The sequence below is a fragment of the Bicyclus anynana genome, chromosome Z (genome assembly GCF_947172395.1).
Source record: "Bicyclus anynana chromosome Z, ilBicAnyn1.1, whole genome shotgun sequence".
In the NCBI taxonomy this organism is placed as follows: domain Eukaryota; kingdom Metazoa; phylum Arthropoda; class Insecta; order Lepidoptera; family Nymphalidae; genus Bicyclus; species Bicyclus anynana.
The window spans coordinates 13,152,901-13,177,624 of record NC_069110.1 but is presented as its reverse complement, the minus strand read 5'-3'; the positions used below and the strand labels follow the sequence as shown (position 1 = coordinate 13,177,624).

Below are 24,724 nucleotides of genomic sequence, written 5' to 3'. Positions count from 1 at the left end.
GTGTGATATTGAAGGAGCTTCAAAAGTCATCATCATCATTATCATCATCATCATCATCATCATCATGTCAGACGATGGACGTCTGCTGCAGGACTGACAGGACTACTGAGCCACCTACATCCAGCGATCCATACCAGGTTTCAATGTCATACGCATCCTCTTGTATCTATATATACAGGATGTCCCGTAAAGAGTACAACATAATCTACAGAGTGATAGCTGACATCAAGGCCTACTAAAATAACGCAATGTATGTTAGCCGATATTTTACGGATTTTGAAGTTGCTATAAGCAATAAGACCGCCTTTGCACATACTTGTTTTCTATGTTTTCCTTTGTTTTCTTTGTTATTGTTTTTGTTTTGTGCAATAAAGTATAAATAAATAAAAAAAAAAAAAAAAAATTTGTACAAAATACAAAAATTCCTATGTTCAGTGCAATTATGTCCTTCCTTGTACTGTTTAAGTAATTTTCCAGCACAAAGTACAGCTAAATTTCACTGAAGGTAGTGATTTTTGTGTAGACCTTGATGTTAGCTATCACCCTGTATGTTGTACTCTTTACGGGACACTTTATAAGAGGAAGTCGTGTTAGTTACACTATTTATAACTCAAGAACGGATAGACTGATGTGGCTAGAAATCAGTAAAGAGGTAGCTTGAAACCAGGAGACGGACATAGGATACTTAGGGTAGGGGTAGGGTTTCACGAGGACAAAGTCGCGGTCGTCCGTTAGTAATTCTAATAATTTAAAAACGCGTTACTTTTTTGCTGACTTTCCTTCAATTTTCACATAAAAACACGGTTGTCTTATAATCTCATCTTCGTCATAAAATAGAATATCTATACTATAAAAATCTTTCTATCTTTCCAGAAAGAAGTTCTCTGGCTATCAGCTCGAGGCACGGCTGCATTTCCGGATACATTCTAAACTGGAGTACATAAGCGCAGGTATCAGTGATGTACCAAAAAGGGTAACTGAAGGGCTTACTGTCACTGGGGCGGAGATAATTGAAGCCAGGAGAGCCAAGCCACAAGCGAGTACCAGTAAGACAATCAAGCCCAGCACGATTTCAAATGCTTTTTCAAAAGCAAATGCCCAACAGACGGCAAACAACCAGCGCAAAGAGCCAAGCGTGAGTTATGAGCCCGTAGCGGGCCCCAGTTCAGCACCTGACCCAGTCTTTCCAGTAACAGTAACAAGGCCTAGTGAAAGCCCCATTCCCGGTCCGAGTTCAGCACCTGACCCAGTCTTTCCAGTAATAGTAATAAGGCCTAGTGAAAGCCCCATTCCCGGTCCGAGTTCAGCACCTGACCCAGTCTTTCCAGTAACAGTAACAAGGCCTAGTGAAAGCCCCATTCCCGGTCCGAGTTCAGCACCTGACCTTCCAGTAACAGTAACAAGGCCTAGTGAAAGCCCCATTCCCGGTCCGAGTTCAGCACCTGACCCAGTCTTTCCAGTAACAGTAACAAGGCCTAGTGAAATCCCCATTCCCGGTCCGAGTTCAGCACGTAACCCAGTCTATACAGTGACAGTAACAGAAAGCCCCATTCCCGGTTCGATTACATCACCTGACGCAGTCATTACAGTGACAGTAACATGGCCTACTGAAAGTCCCATTCCTGGTCCAAGCACCACTACAGTTACGCCAATGTCAACGACGAGTATTACAGATACTCGCCAATCTGACGAGATTACATCTAGCAGCGATTCGAGTGCAAAGAAACAGCCGTGTTTAATTAGTGATGATATTGAGATGGATTTGATTTCTCCGGCGGATCCGGAGCCGAGCCATGTCGACGTCCTGCCGGCTGTGACCAGTGACGTCATCAGAGTACCGAAAAAGAAATCCTGAGGAATACTTCGCGGCAAACGCCGCTTTCGTCGCGTTGCACTTAACGTCGCCCGATTCTTCATCTGCCCAGCCTTCTTCCCAGGCCTCGGCGTACCAGATTTCGAAGTATAAATACATACTCGCATTCCCGTGTTAAGGACGTTTGATACAACAAAGAACAAAAATGTAACCGCGTGACATGGTTTCTAATATACTTTAGACAATATTCATTACAATAATGAATATTTATGGATTTTTAAATGGTAACCCGACGGGTATCGTCTTGTATGGACTCTTCGCCGCTGGTACCTGCCTAAATAAAGGTCAAAAGTCGAAAAGGAGGCCGACCGGTTTTCATACATAGCTGGGCGCATTTAGATGAACTGCAATGTCCAAATTTACACTAATTTGGACATTGTCACAATTTATTAATATTAATAAATATATTTTTTAAACTGGTTTCATCTTATTTTGATTCACAGTGCGTAATCTAGTATCTACATAACCTAAAATGGTCGGCCTCCTTTCTTTATTCGATAAAGTTATAATAATTAAGTTATAATAATAGTGTAATTAAGTATAGTCTAAGTACTTGTGATGACCTTTGTCATTTTATAAGAGCTTAATTTGTCAGTCCGTATATACTTGTAGCTCGTGTCAATCTGGTAGAAAAGTGATATTTTATTTTAAAAAATCCTATAAGATCTCTTTTTCAGATTTACAATATCAGTTACAGTTTTAAAGTTATTGTTATAAAGATGAAACCAAATTTTTTGCGTTTGTTTTTGGTTATAAAACTCAAACTTTGGCTTGCAGAAGATAAAAAGTACATCTTCTTCAGAATTTTACTCCACGTAATGAGATATCGTTTCTATCGAGTTTTCACATTTCTCTACTAGACTATACTAGTAAGAAAGGTAGGTAAACTACAAGAAATTGGATCGGTAACTTCGACGATTAATTATCATTGGTCTGTCAAAAAAAAAGCTTTGTTACTTATCACCTTCCCACCATAGTCATTTATGGTAGATATATGGGCTTTGTAAAATGACTAAGGTCTTCCAATCAAATTATTATTATTGGAGTTTACTCTTTAAGAATCGATTTTTCATATAAATTTTTGTGCGCAACCTATTCTGCGCACCTTTCACCTTCCTTCGCACGCCGCGGCCTGCTGCTCCTGGGTTGCGCACCTTTCACTTTTCAGGTGAGTATTGAGACGTATAGTGCATGCTGCGGGGCAACATACACCTATTTAGACAGTCGATCTGAAAGATTAAACTCCATTCATCTGTCTGTGTGTATAATTGAAAATATTAGGTATATGTTATTACATAGTTTTTCATAGTATTTGCGTTTTTGCGATCACCTAACGTGGTTTCAACAAAATGTCCTTGACAATGTTATTTTACGCCAAGTATCAGTGATTTTTTCTTAATACGATCATCTAATATGATTAATTTAAAGTAATTACGCTAATTGTCGATTTTTCGATAATAAACGTACTAAATACCACTACTATATAGTATATACTAATGTCACTTAAGATAAGTAATATGGAAAACAATGTAGGTACTCATAGTTCATATAGATGTATTTTATGCGTCTCGGTGTTATATCTTTATACGTGTATAATTAAATAAAATTTTATTTTATAATTTAAATAAAATTATAATTAAATAAAAAAGTATTAATGTAAGAATCTTAAGGGTAACTATTAGAAATGTAAACGTAAGTTTTTTTAATAATATACAGGATGTTTCGTACGATTTCCCTTCTTATGATGATATGATAACGTCAAGGAGTTGACTAGATCATTTAAAGGAACTGTATTGCATAAGTAATATTTAATTAACTAAAAAAAACAACTTTTCATGTTTTCATGATTCAAATAACCGACTATTCATGTATTAGTGACATCGTTGCATTTTTTGACATTGTCGCATTTTAAAATTAGCAAAACAATAACATAATATTCAAAGGGAAACAAGCCATATTCTTAAGGTAATAGAAACCTTTTTTGATAACTGTACTCGACTTCTCTAAAATATGTATAAGGGACAGAATTTAAGATCTATTTACAAAATGAATATTATTTAATTCGAAAATATTCATTTTAGAACGTATTCTTTGACAAAACGTAGGTAATTATAAATGCCCAAATTTTATAATTAGGTTTTGTCAAATAATATAACCCTAGAATTATGGGAAATTATTTTTTATTTATTTGGATTTGGAATAATTAAGTATAACAACATAAAATTTAATTAAACAAACGAAATCAAGAATCCCAGTGATAAACGCTCTCTATACATGACTTAGAAATCTATATCTATACTAATATAATAAAGCTGAAGAGTTTGTTTGTTTGTTTGTTTGTTTGTTTGTTTGTTTGTTTGATTGAACGCGCTAATTTCAGGAACTGCTGGTCCGATTTGAAAAATTCTTTTACTGTTAGATAGGCCATTTATCGAGGAAGGCTATAGGTTATATATTATCCCCATATTCCTATGGGAACGGGAACCACGCGGGTGAAACAGCGCGGCGTCAGCTAGTAGTTCCATAAAAGACGAAATGTACGTTAGCTCTTTCGCTCACATAGTCACAGAAGTGGCTTACGTTAACGGTGAAAAATTGTTAGGTGCGGGTCTATAGGTTATTAGTCTAAGCCTCAAACTTATCTTTAAGTGTACGTGTACTTAGTAATAAGTATTTTAAAACCAAATTATATTGTAGATATAAATGTATACAAATTGGTACAATTCGCATGTCTGAAATTATTATTATCAAGTGTAACGGAAAATTAGGCATAAGTTTAAAAAAATATGTTAAGTATCTGGGTTTACAAAGTAAAATAGACTCCTCGTGTTGTTGAAGTTGTTTATAATGTATAAACAACCCCTGGCTATAATAACCAATCGAATGACACCTTGGCCGGTAGCCATGTGGCACGTCGATTTTCTTTCTACAATCGCAAACGGTTCAAAAATTAAAAATTCTATGGAAATGATATTTGATATCGACATATCATGTGATTAATCATTCCTATATTTTTTCCGTTTTCGAAGCGTTAGCTATTGTAGAAAGAATTGAGGTGCCGCATAGCTACAGGCCCATATTCGCTGAACCAAATGAATAGCTTCACCATCACGGAGGAATATAGATAGGTACAACAAACAAATATACATATTACTAAAATCATAACCCCTTTACCGTAGTCGGAAAAAATATAAAATCATTCTTACATAGAAAATGTTAAGTTATAGTAGTAGTATAGTATCCGGCCTGTAAGTTGAACCACATTTTCCAGTGTTAGCGACGTACGTAGATGTCACGAGTAACCATAGCAACATGTTGACACTATTACATTCGCGTGACATTAAATGGGGATGATGACTAGGTTTGAATATATTGATTTTTATTTTTATAATACATTCGGGTAAATGTTAACTTATTTATACCTAAAAAAGCAAATATTGTCTGGATATTTGCAAAATAAATAAGATTATAAAATTTCAAAATCTATTAAAAATCTTTTAACATAATTAGATGAAAGTTCATACAGTTTTAACTTCTTTACATTAAATGTGTCATTTTTTAATATAGAAACTATAAACATAAACGCACAAATAACAAATATTAGTAATTTTGTTTGAACGCCCATACAAATCTAACGTTCATTGCTACACCACGCGACATCGCGTGAAGCGGCCTTTTACGCTGCAGCCAGTAGCGCGACATCGCATCGTCCTGACAATCTTGTACGATCTATAGAACATCGGCTATTTACGTAATTCTAATATTATATTTTGACTTTTACTTATATTTTGACGTGTTAAAACTGTATCTAAAATTACGTACCAGACAACTGTCTTTTTGGTTCAACTTACTTGCCGGAGTCTAGTATAGACAATGATATTAAATACCGTAAGATGTGTACTAGCGCATGAAAAATGAGGCGCTCAAATAAGGAAATTTATAGTCAACTCAATGTTGGTTGTGGACAACAGTGAACGTTATTTAAACAGATAATACCTAAATATCGTCTTCAATGTCGAGTTGTGTGTTCAGGAAGTGTGTAATCTATATACATGTATATAAATTAATGAAATTAAAGACAAAATTCTGCATGTGTGCGCTCAGTGTTGCCTATTATTCGGATCACTTTTTGTGGTGATTTCTTGTAACCGATCTATAGTATAAAATTATCATTAAGTATACATATGACAAAATATGAAATTTCAATTCAATTCTCAGACTCCTTTTTATGATTCGAAGCCGTAAAAAGCATACGGCGGTAGGTATCAATTATACCATTTTAACAAAATATATGTAAATTTTGTATGTTAGATAGGTGTCTATATTATAAATATAAATTTCGATCTATTTTACATCTTATAATATTATCTTACTGTTGTTTATTATCGCGAAATAACAACCTGTTCAAATTTTATATCATCTATTATTATAAGTATACGTATATACCAGTGGCGTATAAATGCAATGCCTACCCCAAGGACTCAATACAAACCTATGTTAACCACAGAATACATTGGACAAGGACTTTTACTTATAGTGAATTCCCTAGTTAAAAATCTTGTGCACACCACTGGTATATACTATATTATAAGTTTAAAACTTATACTGCAGTCGTGTAAACGTCCAATATTTTATATTATGATTAATTAATTGGTGCATTTATAAGTTTAAATAATTATGTATACATATGTATTATGTGGCTAATTACTATCATTTTGGGCTTATTATTTCATTTTGTGCAATAGGTACGTATCAGTGGCGTGCACTTCATACATGCAATTTGCCTCCGTGGCGCAGTGGTAAGCGCGGTAGATTTACAAAACGGAGGTCCTGGGTTCGATCCCCGGCTGGGCAGATTGAGATTTTGTTAATTTGTCCAGGTCTGGCTGGTGGGAGGCTTCGGCCGTGGCTAGTTACCACCCTACCGGCAAAGACGTACCGCCAAGCGATTCAGCGTTCCGGTACGATGCCGTGTAGAAACCGAAAGGGATTTTCATCCTCCTCCTAACAAGTTAGCCCGCTTCCATCTTAGACTGCATCATCACTTACCATCAGATTGTAGTCAAGAGCTAACTTGTAAAGAATAAAAAAAAAAAAACATGCATTAAAGCTCTGCAAACCCTAAACAATGATTTGTTAATGCTTACCCAATGCACTTTTTCCAAGTTTGTTTAAATTGTCTTACTATTGCATACTCTGATCAACAACCTTATGTTGGCTACTGACACGTATAGAGGGTACTTCATTTTATGAAGAAAGTAACCCACGTACTTCATAAAATGAACGTACGTATTTTTTCAGGTGAAAGTTTGTCTATGCTCTTCCATAGATACTTACCTACTGTAATTAATTATGGACGTTGTTTTTTTGTTACCAGGTTTAAGGTATAATTATTATTAATTCATAATGATTGAATCCATAATGATTGATTGGTAGGTCACCAATCAATCATTATGGATTACTGCATGGCGCAAAATATAAACAAAAATTATTTGTATTTATGTTCATTTAGCTATTCTAAGATTTTTAAAAATATAAAACAAACATTCTATCTATTTTTAAGATGATAATCTTAATGTTTATTTGTAGCTCATTGTAGGATGGCATGGGTGACAGGGTACAGCAGCAATGGAGAATATTACTAGGTATGCAAAATCACTTGAAACTTTGTTTCTTTAGAGCTTTTATATATACAAATACACTCGTTTTTGTGTTATTTAAAAATACCAAATAGTTATGATCAGGGCCGGACCGTCCATACGGCGAACGGAGCGGTCGCTCCAGGCGCCAAATCCTAGGGGGCGCCGAAATGGTAAAGACAAGATCGAAAAAAAAAAAAATTCTTTTCGATCGTCTATATTTAAAGCGAAGAGATGAACGCGACGTGCGCGTTTACTTCTAATAGAGGCGTCTTTCTTTACCTATGGTGCAGGGAGTGCGTTGATTATAACCCGGGTATATACAGGTAATAGAGGGCGCTAGGGTGATGATTGCACCCGGGCGCTGCGTGAGCTAGAGAGTCTTTACTTATAGTGCAGGGGGTGCGTTACACCCGGGTGTCGCGATCTCAGGGGCGCCCAAGCGCCACTCGCCGCGCGGGTTCTATAGGTACTAGGGGGCGCTAGGGTAATGATTGCACCCGGGCACTACGTGAGCTAGAGTCTTTACCTGTAGTGTACCTGAGTATGGTCAAAATCTTCGCGTTCCATAAGTTCGTAGCCTAAGTAAACCAGGAAACTACAAAGCTATAATTTTTTAGTTAATTTATTTTTCAACTTTATTTAGAGCTCAATACACTTATTTTGTTGGCCTGGAAACATTTCTATACCAGCTATTTTTTTTCTTTAAAGTCTTTAAACAACTCCAAGCAGTCGATCGCGTATTTGTTCAACTCAAAGAAGCCAAGGCGATTATGTGATGTTTGCCTTCTGTTGAGAGGCATATCATAGATAGATTGACTTTTAGGAAGATAGCTGACACTATTGGCAAATAGTGTCAGCTATCTAGCTATCTATCTATTCTATCTTCTATACTATAATAAAACAGTAGAAATCGAGTGTCTGTACTTTGCCCAAATTTAACTAAAATCAAGTTAGGGCAATTAGAAATGAGCAATTGAATACGAAAACATTATTTTTAATTTTCTTGTCTGTCTGTCTGTCTGTCCTTCTGTCTGTATGTTCGCGTTATTCTCTGATTCTACTGAACGGACTTTGATGCGGATTTCACAAATAGATTAAGCATAGTCCAGGGCAACATATAGGCTTTGTTTCATTAAGATCGGATATATAGCAAAAAACGCGCGGCTTGTAATAGGGCTTTCGACTGTGGTGGCTGGGCATTTTACCCAAGCGTAAAAAACGCGCGGCCTTTGGCCGCAAACTTTATTCTGCACCGGCCTTCGACCGCAAACTTTATTCAACTCCGGCCTTTGGCCGGGGGTTTGTAATAAGACTTCCGACTGTGACTATGGCTGGGCATTTTACCCAAGCGCAAAAAACACGCACTTTATTGTACACCAGCCTTCGGCCGGGGGGATCTGATTTTGTATTTTTTATATATAAAAAATTCAAAAATGTACATCGATTTTCACGCGGACGAAGTCGCGGGCATCTGCTATTCTTCGATAAGACATGATCCGTCACAATTTTTTTGAATTTTTTCGTCAGAGGTCGACGTTGACGGTCTATCGCTACCCTGGTCATTTTTGACGCTGTTACGACCATGTTGGAATTTCGTCACTCACTTTTTCACGATATATACGAAGGCCCTAATTCACCTTCAGTTTTTAACATGACTTCATAAATGTTTTTTTTTGCTAAACCTTTCTTCTTCAAGTTCTTCATTGCAGTGATTAAGTTAAGATTAAGATACTCGATTTTTTTTCATATTAAAAAATACGAGTACCTAGTCACGATTTGTTTGACGGAATCGCGTGGGGAACGTAACGAATGCAAATGAATGCATAAAATTTTATTCTATTAATATAGCTATATATTGAATAATGTAGCTTTAAAATGGGGGTAATTTAAAAAAAATAATAAAAAAGAACAACCGACCTCAAAATCATAAAAAAGTTTCCATTAAATTAAAAGCGAAACATAACATCGTATGTGCTACCTTCTGATCAGTTTGAAGGCGGTACCAAGTTAGTGCTGTGTTAATTAAAGCCGTATCTGAAAGAAGTGTCTGAAAATCCAGTTATAATCTTTATGATTTAAACGGCTTGAATCGAATTGAAATCGATCGGTCGAATTGAGAAACCTCCTCCTTTTTTTGAAGTCGGTTAAAAATGTATGACATTCCGATATACGTTAGGTTACGAACTTTTCAAACGTCCCTAGTATATAATGTTAGGAGCAAACAGGAAAGGCGCCATAATTGGATCTCGCTCCATTCTAAAATTTACCTCGGTCCGGCGCTGGTTATGATTCTACATGCATTCAAAGTTCGCATAAATATCGACTCCTGCAAACAGTTGCGATATTGTACGTGACGTCATCGTACAACACTTGCCCGGCCCGTTCAGGCAATTTCGAATTCAAGAACTAATGGCCCTTATGTTAATTTACTCTTTTTTTTTTTAAATATAAATATACTTAAACAATACACATCACTATCTAGCCCCAAAGTAAACATACAGAGTAGCTTGTGTTATGGGTGCTTAGATAGTTGATATTATAATATTAATATACAATTATATACTACATATAAATACTTATATAATGTATAAATACACACAGACACTGGAAAACACCCATGCTCATCACACAAATATTTTCCAGTTGTGGGAATCGAACCCATTGAATCTTTGACTAATGGCTAGCCATTAGTTCGTCAGTAGCTAAGGCAGAAGTACGAATTTGCCTGAACGGGCTGTGCAAGTGTTGTACGATGACGTCACGCACTTTAAACGCGGGCTGTCGCCGCGCACACTTTAAAATTCCATATCTTGAGAACTAATTAACGTATCGAAATAATTCTTTCACAAGATTTTTTAATTTACAACGGAGAATATAGAAAGCTAACATTTGAAAATAGTGAACATTCTCCATTTTCTCATAAAATGTATGACGAACAATGACGTAGGTACCCAGGGGCAAGGTGGTGCAGTGCCCGGGGCCCTCAAGCTGAGCGCACCCTCGAATCCTTACCAGAACACATTGGCCAGGGGCTCAGACTAAATACATAAGGACTAGTATCGCACCCAAATTCACGAACAAAATTTTCTGCCATTTTCTAAGAAAAACGAGCTTAGATTTCATACATATCTTATACTAAACTAGCAGTTTTTGTTAGTTTTTTACACCATTTAACTACACAAAAAGGTATTTTTACGGAGGTTTTTAACCGACGGACACGATTGTAAACTATGAAACATCGATTCTATAGAGACAGTGTTTATAATCGCATAAGATCATATACTTTGACAGAAAAATAATGTCTTGCGAGACAGGTCTTTATCTAATTAGTCTGAGGCCAGGGGCGTAGCTATCGTCGTATCAGCCGTATCAATGATACGGGGCCCCCAGACTACAGGGGGCCCTTTACGGGCGACGGGAGGAAAGGACTGCGCGGCTGTGAAGTAGGGCGCGCGGGGCAGAGGGAAGGACTGGGGCATCGCTACCCCCCTCCTGGCCCGCGCGTACCATCGGGATTGTTACGAACGAATTTCCCAGGCTATAGTTAGATGCCTCACCGCGAAGCATAGCATTCATACGCCAACTTTTCCACAGAAACAGAATTTTTCCGCAAAAACGTCTTTTTTCCGCTAGAAACTAATTTAGCAGTCTGGTGCATCTGTGAATAAGGGGCTAGGAAGCTGTCCGTACCATCCTGCAATGAGTACATTATACTTACATATTTATTGTCGAAGAAGTATTATTAATTAGATATAATAAATGTATTGAACTCGTAGTTGTCTTATATTTTGCTTCCACAATTCATCATAAATATATTTAAATTAGCGGAGCCGGTCAAGCTTCGCTTTGACTCATTCCCTACCCCTATTCTATTCTACTCCCCACCCTATACCAACCCTACCCTACCCTAAAATACTCCCACCATACCCATGCCCTACACCAACCTTACCACTACCCAACCTCTACCCTACCCCTAACTAACGTCAATTATTGTTTTGTCTTTCCGGAACTTTTCCACTAACACTTAATAGTATAGTATTAAAGTTCAAATTTGCAAACAAAGTGAAAAATAGATAATAGCCGATTCTCAGACTTACTGAATGAACATAAAAATTTCATAAGAATCGTTCAAGCAGGACATTACAATAGAAAGTTTTCTGTTTCAAATAAATTCGAAACTACATGACTGATTTGATTTTTTTGACTAACAGAAAACTACATCATTAGCGAGTAACACAGGCTTTATTTTATCCCCGTATTCCCACGGGATTAAGTACTATGCGGATCAATGATTCGGGGCCCCCGGATTACAGAAGGAGGTCTCAGAATACAGAAAAACACCAGAAGCCACGTTTAGATGTCATTATATAGTGTTTTTCTGTATTATGAGGCAGAGATCATAATCCACTAGGCGAGCACGGCTCTCGTAACTAGTATTTAATTAGCGCAATCTACACTACTAATTAGATAATACGCTACTTAATAGAGAATCGATTTCGATAGCGCTTCAAGTCACAGGGCTGGCTAAAGCTTAGGCAAGATTTATAAAAACATAACCCCTCTTGCAGTCTTGCAATTAGGTAAAAAGCTTGATTTTGTTTTAGTAACTTTATTATTTTTAATTAGCGCCATCTATGTAAAGACGTTTATACTAGTATGAACATTGCCCACAAACGACCACGACTTCATTCGCATGAAATTCACTTTTTTTCAAACCAAAGTCCCGTTAAAATCGGTTCGGCCGTTTCAAAGATTGGACAGGCAGATAAATAGACAAATTAATGAAATAAAATATCATAGTTATTTTGAAATCCGACAAAATGTTGTTTGTAATCAGCGCCATCTATGTAAAGCAATGTAAACTAGTACGCGTAAACTACTACCGCCATCTATAATACGTTAACTTGATATTCTGTCGAATGTATTAGGTACCTACTTAATTAATTATTACATTCATAGATGACGCTCCACCCCACAATAACTAGAAAACCACTGTCGTCTTATTATTTCATCAATTTGAAAAATTATTAGGTTGTACCACCAAGATCCTAGGCTTGGCTTGGAGGCGAATATTTTGAATAATTACCGGCACCCACGTCTTTAATTATACATACTAGAAGACGCTCACGACATCACCCGAGTGTAATTTCCTTTTCCACAAACAAAATCGGTTTAGGCGTTACAGAGATAAGCCCGGACAGACAGATGGACAGACAAATAAACATTGTCAAAAAGCTTGATTATGTTTTAGTATTATAAAAAGTAAAACTTAAGAGAATGGTGTTTGTAATTACTGCTATTTAATTAGCGCAATCTATGTAAAATAGTGTAAAGTAGTAAGTACGTTTAAAACTTTTGAGACGTTAAAGGTTCCTTAAGTCGTCTTAGATAAGTATTATAGTGATACAGTAATTAGATGGCGCTCAAAGTCTGCTAGGGTCACCATTTGGCAGTTGTACTAATGTGTTGAATTTTCTATTGAATCACCATTAATAATTCCAATGATATTCTTTTTGTCATTACTGATTGATTTATTAATTAATAATTTAAATTTTTTAGGCGCTAACAACTGTACAACGTATTTAATTAACTAGTACAGTAATAGATGGCGCTCCCAGTCTTAGAGGCCGGAATACAAGTTAAAACCAGGATCTTGTGTTTTTGACTCCCCGTTAATGTAGAATAAAAAATAAAAAAAATTAAAATATTCCTACTGGCGAAAGGATTTTTAAAATCGGATCAGTAGTTCCAAAGATTACAGTGTTTGAAAAAGTGATTGGAAAAGTAGTTCCAGAGATTACACCTTACAAAGCCATTTACAAACTTACACACTTTACTTACCTAATATTAGTAGGTACATAAAGACATCAGATTAGTAAGATACAGATGAGTGAGTACCTATTAAGTCAACTGTATTTTACCTATATCATAGATATGTTAAGTTCCAAAATCACCGCGATCCGATTTTTAGCTAGGCAATCCAACTGATCGCATATATGTACAATGTTGTGCTTATCTATGCTAATATTATAAAGCTGAAGAGTTTGTTTGTTTGTTTGATTGAACGCGCTAATCTCTGGAACTACAGGTCCGATTTGAAAAATTCTTTCAGCGATAGATAGCCCATTTGTCGAGGAAGGCTATAGGCTATATATTATCCCTGTATTTCTACGGGATCGGGCACCACGCGGGTGAAAACGCGCGGCGTCAGCTAGTATAATATATTTATTTTTAAATAACTTTTTTTATAACTTTCTTTGTTTATTAAGCGACTAAATGCACATTTGTCCGCCTCAGTTTTATGTGCTAGTTCCATGTCTCTAGTATAAAATATCGTAGGTATTAATTAATAAGACTTCAATAAAAAAAGAATTAATAAAATGCATTCATTATGACTGCCCTCTTTCATTCTTCATTTTTATTAGATACTAAAGGTCGTAGCTCATTAGAGCCATCCGGGACCCGACCCGCACCGTCGCGTCGCTTGGTATCCACTTGTCTCAGACCAATTATTGTATACCAAAAATTTTCTTAGAAGTCTTATCACCAAAACAAACCCGTCTTGTCACTAAAATCACATATTTCACTTACGTTATACGTAATTTCTAAAGAACAAAGTGTCTAAATCCTTTATTATACGCGTACAGTACGAATTACACCAAAAACTACACCGAATTTACGATTTATTCACATTTATTTTCTGAAAAACAAAATCACAACAAGATTAATTTGCACAGCTTAACTACGATTACGGCAATTTGACATTTCGTAACGCTAGATTGTCTATGAAAAGCAAGAATGGGTAAATAACATCGAGCGTTAACTTATCGATAAATGATAATGAATGATTCTTTAATAATTGATATGTTGTTAGTTTAAAGATGGGAAAATGAAATATTTTATAATCATTTTATTTTAAAAAATAGTTTTTTAATAAAAATGTTATACAATACATATGCTCACGTTATTCTATAGCGTAAAAGATATCTTACGAATAGTAGCATTATTCAAACACTGGTATGGATAACATTATCTCAATACGATTTTTAATAAAAATCGTCAAATCAAAATTTTAACAAAAACTAGCAATGTAAATTTAATTTGCAAAATGCGCGCGATCAGCTGTTTTCCAAGAGGTCAAATAGGCAGGTCACGACTAATAGGTATCTATCTATACAAAGTCACAAACAAACTGCGCGACGTTGTATTGCCGACCGCCGCCGGTGCCGAGGAAAATAATTGCTATCTCTCTCTAACCTAAGCCGCGCGGCGTGGTTAATAGGTATTTTCAAAATATTGAAACTTTAGGTCCTTTCGCTAGACGCTACGCTATTTTTTCTTTAGTTCGTGTTCGGCGGTCTGTTGACAAACAAACCAAAATTCAAAAACCTTTGTGTATGTTCTATGTTATGTTAGTAGTGATTTTCTGTAACGAATACTCATACAATTGTGTCGTTTGTATTGTGTGTGTTTGTGTGTGTTGACTGAGAAGTCTTGAAATGCTTAGATCAAATCAATTCAGTACTCATGAATATTGTACCTACTATGACGACAGAACGTCTCGTAAACGAGAAACAACCTGAAGTAAGTTAATTACCTGTACCTAGTTAAAAACTTGTAAAGTATAAAAAATAGGTATTAGATAGGTAAGTGTAGCCAGCCGATTTGCTGTCGATGCGTACGTACCTACTCGTACGTACACAGTAGATTGCGGAGCGTTGTTATCGCATTGTTAGCTGTACATTGCGTGCTCAAAATTTTCAAAATCTGAATTTTCTCATTTCCCACGTAATTGTTATTTAAAATATCGTTGTGGAAACTAAATTTAACCTCTTCACGCAGTTTTCGGTATCATGTCCCTTACACCCAGTATGTACGTGGGTACGTGCACACTTTTTTTGAAGTATAAGCAAATCTTGGACGTTAGTACGTCCCCAAAAGATTAAAGAAAGAGACGGCCGCGTGGCGCAGTGGGTAGTGACCCTGCTTTTTGCATCCACGGCTGTGGGTTCGATTCCCACAACTGGAAAATATTTGTGTGATGAGCATGAGTGTATATAAGTATTTATATGTAGTATATAATTGTATATTAATACTATAATATCAACTATCTTAGCACCCATAACACAAGCTACTCTGTATGCTTACTTTGGGGCTAGATAGTGATGTGTATTGTTTAAGTATATTTATAATAATAATAAAAAAAGATTACCCCATTTCTTAACCACGCGTACCCATAGGCATAAACCGTGCACCGTTCACCGTTTGTGACACGTGATATTTAATTTCTTAAAATGCACACAACCGACAAACGTTACTATACGTTCCCTTTTAAGATAACGTAGTATAGTAACGGATGTTTTAGTTTAGGTATTTCAGTTATAACGATACCTACTTGATATCGTTCCGATGCCCGCCGTTAACTTCTCAACCCTACTGATTGTCTTTGATTCATAGTCGGCCATTATTGTTGTGTAAAAAAGTCATCTAAGTAAATTTCGAGTATATAGGACCTGCCTCGCTAGACGTTACATTTCTGCCAAAGTATATGATCAACGATCTAATGCCATTGTAAAAACTGTTTCTATAGTATCGATGTTTTATAGTTGTAATCGTGTTCGTCGGTTAAAGAGCTCCGTAAAAATACCTTTCTGTTTGATTGAATGGTGTAAAAAATGGGCAAAAAACATGTAATTTAGTATAAGATATATGCTAAATCTAAGCTTATTTTCCTCAGAAAATGACAGACAATTTTGTTCGTGACTACGAGTGCGATACAGGTCCTTCTATAATTGGTCTGAGCCACTTGTAGTCGACAGGTGGACCACGGGTGGATGCCGCGTAGTATTTATTTATACAAGCGTTTGGCCCTAGGCACGTGTCACATCTAGCTATCATCGAGTGGTCCACTCGCAGTCCACATGTGGCGAGGCGATCCGGTGATGGTACGATGTTGATGTAGTGAGCGCTTGCCTATGCAAATTCATACGAAGAATACTGACCACTCGAAGCGAGGTGGTGCGGGTCGGGTCCTAATGTGTTACGATCTTTAATTTGACTCGGCTATGTATAAACGTAGGGAGGTCTAGAGAAAATTAATAATTTAATATTGACAGGAGATAGTCCATTTCAGGTCCAGTCTTGTACCCTGTATCATTTAAATTAAAAAATACAAGGAATTTATTAAAATTAAAATAAGTGACGAAATAAAAAGAAATAAATAAAATTATAACCCAAGTGTTTGAGCTTTAACAAGATGGCGCCAATAAAGCAACTACGACATGACAATTGACAGCAAACGTCAAAACGACTACTGCATTGAAAATGTCATCAATCCGCCATTACTACCCACACCAGTATTGCATTAATTGGGAGAGAATGAATTATTTCGAAAGAATTAAAGTAAATTCGTAGATCTGTATAACCAAAACAAGTTAAAAATTGTATTTTCTTTTATTTCCGCCATGGTACAATGACTGATCCTAGGCATATAATTTTGGACCTACTCCTCTAAATAAAACAATAAAACAAATTTTTTTTTAAGTAATTCAAGGTCAAAAATAAAAGTCAAGGTCAGAAGTAAAATCAATTTCCCTTCTGAATTTCAGCCAAATCGGTTTTAAAAATGCTGCCTAAGGAAACATACACAAACACATAGACGTAGATAATCGTAAGTAATAAAAAAATATTATTATAAAAACACAGAATAAGGAATGATACAGAATGAGTCTATACAAGCAGCGTGGTGGCCGGTGAAACCAATAAAAAAAAACTCCACGCCCAAAGGCCACGCGCAAAGTAGGGTTACGTAGTACTGCTCTCTTCCATCCCCCATTTTAGGATAGTGGGGGATTAGAAAAAGACAAAAAGTACCTAGCCTATGTAACTCTCCATCCTTTCAACTATCACCACTTAAAAAATCATGTCAAATCGTCTCTCCGATTTACCGTGAAAGACGGACAAACACACAGACAGACACACACATTCACATTTAAAATTATAAGGTAAGTATCCATACTATCTACCTGGTCTCCATGATACAGATGAATCTAGTGAGGAGACCACAGGCAATGAAATACTTGGTTTTTGTATCTATTTTTGGTTAATAAAGATTTTATTTTTATTGTTATTAATACCTATAATATGTATTATTTATATATATAGTATGGATACTTACCTCACACTTACCTACATTAAATGAAGCTATAAAGCGTGTAAAAAGTTTTCAAGCACACAGCAAATACTTTTTGAATGCAACCATCCTAAGTCAAGGCCAACTAGAAAAACAAATCTGACATATTCTAAATTCATTTGAGCGTCAGAAATACAACACAGACAAAAGACTACCGATCGCAAACCCAGTGCCAGCCATCCAGCGCCAGATTCTCAATAGTTCAGGAAACTCAAATTCAGTATGAATGAACAACTGAAGACTGTGTCGGCTATGAACAAGTTGTACGTCGGCAATTTGCCAACTGAAGCGGATGAGGAGGCTGTCCGCCAACTGTTCGCGGAGCATAATCTCGCGGTCGCGGAGATATCTGTGAAACGAGGAGGTTACGCCTTCGTCGACTTCCCGGACCAGTCTGCTGCCGATCGTGCTATTGACAAGCTGCATGGTGAGTCTTACTCGTAATCGTATAGACCAGAGGTTCCCAAATTTTTACCACTTTCTGATTTAACTGGTTCCGGTGGACCCCTGCTAAATTTCAATCCAAATCTCGACAAAAATGTGATTAGCTAAATCAACAACACAAAATAACAGCTTAAAAATAAATAGTGAGAATCGATTATTTGATTAGTATACTAAATAATCAATTAATTGATTGTGCTGTGCTGTGATGACAAAAAGTAAAACTGTCCAGGCATAAAGTCATTTCAGCCAACTTTAATTTTTGATATCTAGTCACAGCACAATGAATTCCCCATTCTTTTATTTGAAAACTCCCCATTCAGTATGAAAACAGATATATTTTCGTGAACCCCCATTTGTCACATCAACGTAGACCCCCGCCGAGTCTTCTGTAGACCCCTGGGGGTCCACTTGGACCACCTTGGGAATCAATGATATCGACGAAGAGCCAGCGACAGCTAGACCTTCGTCATTTCATAAATGCTGAATATTTGTCAGCTCATGGTCTTACTATAGATGAGTACCGTAACCAACTATGGAGTTTGTGGTGGTGGGTTTGGAAGATAGTAGGTTTAAAGGATCCACACCCTAATACAAAAGACCATTACTTATGGAGAATATTGAACAGCAACTGACCATACAATAAGTTCATGACTTTGCTGCGCTAACGGCAAGACATCCGATAAAACAGATCGTGTAAAATATTTGCCGTATCTAATTAATGTCAGCCACTGACCATCCAATAAGTTCATGACTTTGCAGCGCTAACGGCAAGACATCCGATAAAACATACTTTCATCAACATCGATTCTATAGCAACAGTTTTTATAAACGCGTTAGATCATTGATTTCTGATCTTTGCCATAGGGATAACGGTTAGCGAGGCAAATCCTGTTATTAAAGGTTGAACTTTTAATGATGATCTCCGAATATATAGAATATAACAATCACTCTCAAGTTCTTTTTTTTTATTCTATACAAGTTAGCCCTTGACAATCTCACCTGATAGTAAGTGATGATGCAATCTAAGATGGAAGCGGGCTAACTTGTTAGGAATAGTATGAAATCCACACTCCTTTCGGTTTCTACAAGACATCGTACCGGAACGCTAAATCACTTGGCGGTACGTCTTTATCGGTAGGGTGGTAACTAGCCACGGCCGAAGCCTCCCACCAGCAGTTCTCTATTAACAATCCCTCATCCAACCGATATTGAAAGAGTTTTCAATTTTGTTTGTTTTTACAGGTTACTCTTACTGTGGACTGCCCCTGATCGTGGAGCCTTCGGTTGCTAATAAGAAAATGTAAGTCAAAATTTTTATTATTAAAGCTTGGCAACTTCGTTCGTAACACTCCCGATGGTGAGCTCGAACCGGGAGGCGTGTAGCGATGAAAGAAAACCCCACGACTGATGCACCTCACTTCCCCGCACGCACGATGTCACACCCGCACAGTCTTACTCCCCGTCGCCCGCATATCATGGGAGTGTCATCAACGAACTATGCTCAGTAACACATTTTTCTGTGTTAGCGACGAACGTAGATGTCACGAGTAACCATAGCAACATGTTGACGCAAATACATTCGCGCAATGTTACCTCTATAGATCAAGTCTGTGATCATCATCATTATCAATCAATATTCGGCTCACTGTTGAGCTCGAGTCTCCTCTCGGGAATTAATAAACGTATCAAAATAATTTTTTCACGAGTATTTTTTTGTTTTTAACGGAGAATACAGAAAGCTAACATTTAAAAATAGTTAACATTATTCATTATCTAAGATAAGGCGTATTTAAGTAGAAGAGGTTCGCTATTTTTACATTCGTCTTGTTTAGTTTTTATAAGACGTCTGGTGGGCGTACTATTATTTTAAAGCATCATTAAAATCGGCCCACGGTCTTAGTATCTATTTATGCCTCCGGCATCGCTAACTTTGATGCAGCTTGGTGGGCGTGTACTTAAAATATCCTAATGCTTTTATCTTAAATGAACTGGTGTTTTGCCAATAGTGAAAGATCGATTTTTTTTCGTAGTAAGGGCTAATTTTTAAAGAATTACTTTACAACTTAGCCCTTGACTACAATCTTTTTTTTTTATTCTTTACAAGTTAGCCCTTGATTACAATCTCACCTGATGGCAAGTGATGATGCAATCTAATATAGAAGCGGGCTAACTTGATAGGAGGAGGATGAAAGTCCACACCCCTTTCGGTATCTACACGACATCGTATCGGAACGCTAAATCGCTTGGCGGGTACGACTTTGTCGGTACGGTGGTAACTAGCCACGGCCAAAGCCTGTCACCAGCTAGACCTGGACCAATTAAGAAAACCTCAATCAGCCCAGCCGGGGATCGAACCCAGGACCTCCGTCTTGTAAGTCCACCGCGCATACCACTGCGCCACGGAGGCCGTCGCATTTATTTCTTATCACTAATTAATACAGGCAACGTGATAGCCCAGTGGATATGACCTCTGCCTCCAATTCCGGAGGGTGTGGGTTCGAATCCGGTCCGGGGCATGTACCTCCAACTTTTCAGTTGTGTGCATTTTAAGAAATTAAATATCGCGTGTCTCAAACGATGAAGGAAAACATAGTGAGGAAACCTGCACGCCAGAGAATTTCTTAATTCTCTGCGTGTGTGAAGTCTGCCAACCCGTATTGGGCCAGCGTGGTGGACTATTGGCCTAACCCCTCTCATTCTGAGAGGAGACTCGAGCTCAGCAGTGAGCCGAATATGGGTTGATAACGAATTAATAACAGAAGACGGTATTATAGGGAAAGAGATAAAATAAATTAAAAAAACATAATAATAATCATTTAACATTATCCGGGCGCAATTTAACTAGGCAGACTATCGTCATCATCAACCCATATTCGGCTCACTGCTGAGCTCGAGTCTCCTCTCAGAATAAGAGGGGTTAGGCCAATAGTCCACCACGCTGGCCCAATGCGGATTGGCAGACTTCACACACGCAGAGAATTAAGATAATTCACTGGTATGCAGGTTTCCTCACGATGTTTTCCTTCACCGATTGAGACACGTGATATTTAATTTCTTAAAATGCACACAACTGAAAATTTGAAGGTGCATGCCCAGGACCGGATTCGAACCCACACCCTCCGGAATCGGAGGCAGAGGTCATATCCACTAGGTTAAGGCAGGCAGACTATGTACAATGTGTATAGATTTTTATGTCGGATATATTCTAAAAGGCATATCGTTTGCTTTGAAGCCTTAGGCCTCATTCATACGAGAGTTGAAATAAAAAAGCGATGCGTTATAACCCAGCGTTGGCGGGCGTAGCATATACGAGTAGTACGAAGTCTGTTTCGAACAGAAAATTCAATTCAATTCGTTTCACAAAGTTGAAAATGCAACACTGCTCGATAGAAAATATCTGGATTTTAATTCCTTAAAATGACCTGGAATGCCGTGATTTTTTGAATAGCAAGATCTCGGAGTCGAATTCCCTTATCGTGCCTTGGTACACTTTTTGGAATGGGGATGATGACTAGGTATGAATATATTGATTTTTATGATACATTCGGGTAAATAAGGCCAATGTTAACTAATTTATACATAAAAAGCGAAGATTTATTGGATATTTGCAAAATAAAAAAGATTATAAAATTTCAAAATCTATTAAAAATCTTTTATCGTAATTAGATAAAAATTCATACAGTTTTAGCTTCCTTACATTAAATGTGACATTTTTTAATAAATGAACTATAAACATAAACGCAGAAATAACAAAGATATTAGTAATTTTGTTTAAACGCCCATACAAATCTAACGATCATTAATTGTCTACGACGTCATAAGTTCGTACCATTTTGTATGGGGCGTTTGTCAGGAATCCGCGGCAGCGCCGCAAATCTGACCCTTTAAATCCCTGTAGCTCCGAAAGTAATGATCGCAGATACCCTGTTACTTTTACAAAATTGCTTTACTATTAGTATTATCTTAATTTATATACAATTTAAAAAACTGTCATCATCCCTATTCAATTCGTTTCACAAAATTGAAAATGTAACACTGCTCGATAAAAAAAGAACTGGATTTCAATTCCTTAAAATGACCTGGGATGCCGTGATTTTTTGAATAGCAGGGTCTCGGAATCGAATTCCCTTATCGTGCCTTGGTACACTTTTTGGAATTGAAATATATAAAAAAAACTGTTTTAAATGTAAGTCAATGTTAGTTAATTTTTATTATCTAAAGATTTTAAAGACTTACATTTATAGCAGTTTTTTTATATATTTAAAAATATATAAAAAAACTGTATATATTCTTTAAAATTCTTAGTTAATTTTTATTAACTAAATCTTTTTTACATTTAAAACAGTTTTTTTTATATATTTCAATTCCAAAAAGTGTGACTTACATTAGTTAATTTTTAAGAACTAAGAAGCGGCATAAGTTTTATTTGTTTAAAAAACGCTGTCGTATGAACATATACAACAACATATGAACATACGCAACGCATTTGTTGTATTTGAACGCTTTATTAACGTCCGTTAAAAAAGATCTCGTGCGAATTAGGACCTATACTTTCCAATTACACCAATTACACGAGCGAGCTAGTCTTTTTATTTCTAGCTAGGGCTGGACTTCGGAGTAAAAGGCGTAAATGGAGTAAACGAACGAAGGAGGGGGAGGTACCTATAGATTTATGCGAGCATCTGCAAATGAAATTCAATTAAAACTTGTAAATGTACTCGGTGCAAATGGAATCGTTTACAGTTAGCGTACTTACTCTATTAACAGAGGAAAAACGAACAAGTGCGAGTTGAACTTGCGTGAAAAGGGTTCCGAATTACGTTACGCGTGCGTTGCTAATGTCAGCCACTGACCATCCAATAAGTTAATGAGTTTCAAACGTCAGGACATTCGATTAAACTGATCGACCAACTCACCATTAGCGCTGCATACTCATGAACTTATTGTATACTCAGTCGTTGACATAACATTCCAAAATATTACTACTCATAGTTCGTCATCGGCTCACTGCTGAGCTCAAGACTCCTCTCAGAATGAGAGGGGTTAGGCCAATAGTCTACTACGCTGGCCCAATGCGGGTTGGCAGACTTCACACATGCAGAGAATTAAGATAATTCTCTGGTATGCAGGTTTCCTCACGATGTTTTCCTTCACCGATTGAGACACGTGATATTTAATTTCTTAAAATGCACACAACTGAAAAGTTGGAGGTGCATGCCCCGGACCGGATTCGAACCCACACCCCACACCCTCCGGAATCGGTGGCAGAGGTCATATCCACTGGGCTATCACGGCTCACTGAGTTAACTGAGTTAAGTTTGTAATAACTACTCATAGTTATTACTAACTTAACTCAGTTAACTTATATGCCTGCTACTACGAGTGTACTTGAAACTAGCGAACGCCCGCGACTTCGTTCACGTTAAATCGGTTAATCACAAATACAGCGGGACCTATATATTTTTTCGGGATAAAAAGTAGGCTATATTCCTTAACCCTACATCCAGTAGTCACAAGTCCTGGACTTTGCTTGGTGTTTTTCTCTCTACCACGCGATGGACCCGGCACCCGCACGGTGAATCCATGGAATGCTAAGATATTCATCTCTCTGCTCCACAAACCTCCTCTATCCAACTACCAGTGAAAGTCCCGTCAAAATTGGTTCAACCGTTCCGAAGATTAGCCCGGATAAATAGAAAGACGGATAAAAATTTAAAAAAACTTGCTTATGGTTTGGTATCGTGTAAGTAACTATAAGGGTGATTTTAGACTAGCGTATTTTTTGCGTGTATACGGTCATTTCAGCATACGCGCTTACACGCGCGCTACATTACGCGCTTCAAAAAATCGGACTCGCGTAATTGGGCATATTTCGGCGTGATCGCTCGAACCGGCGGCAAGTATCCCTAGGGGCTGTCTCTCGCAGCTCGCGCTTATACGAGTTTAGAAGCACGTCAACGCTCGTAGGTCTGTTTATATATACAGACATTTAGCGTGCCAGACACGTGCCGTGGCAGACAAAATAATATTCTATACAGTGTTTCATCATCATCATATCAGCCGATGGACGTCCACTGCAGAACATAGGCCTTTTGTAAGGACTTCCAAACATCACGATACTGAGCCACCTGCATCCAGCGAATCCCTGCGACTCGCTTGATGTCGTCAGTCCACCTGGTGGGGGGTCGGCCAACACTGCGCTTACTAGTGCGGGGTCGCCATTCCAGCACTTTGGGACCCCAACGTCCATCGGCTCTTCGAACTATGTGCCCCGCCCATTGCCACTTCAGCTTTGCAACTCGTTGAGCTATGTCGGTGACTTTGGTTCTTCTGCGAATCTCCTCATTTCTGATTCGATCACGCAAAGATATTACTAACATAGCTCGTTCCATCGTCCGATGTGTGACTCTGAGCCTTCTTATGAGGCCTATAGTTAGGACTTGGTCGCTAACTCGTCTCATACAGTGATTATTAACGTATTTATATCTATCGTAACGCGCCCGGCCAGTATTCGCGGAAAGAATATTTTATATAGTGCGGTTCATGTCCGTAGAGTCCTTTTCATGAAACCTG

At 37.4% G+C, this 24,724-nt stretch overlaps 1 protein-coding gene across 1 annotated transcript in view; it reads left to right on the top strand.

The window, feature by feature from the left end:
- LOC112056258 (tetratricopeptide repeat protein 39B) overlaps nucleotides 1-11,290 on the top strand; it is a 40,304-nt gene extending 29,014 nt beyond the window's left edge. The window contains exon 14 of the mRNA XM_024096653.2: nucleotides 874-11,290. Coding sequence (XP_023952421.2) covers nucleotides 874-1,855 — 982 coding nt within the window. The 3' untranslated portion in view covers nucleotides 1,856-11,290. The remainder of the gene's footprint in view (nucleotides 1-873) is intronic.
- Nucleotides 11,291-24,724: the final 13,434 nt, after the last annotated feature.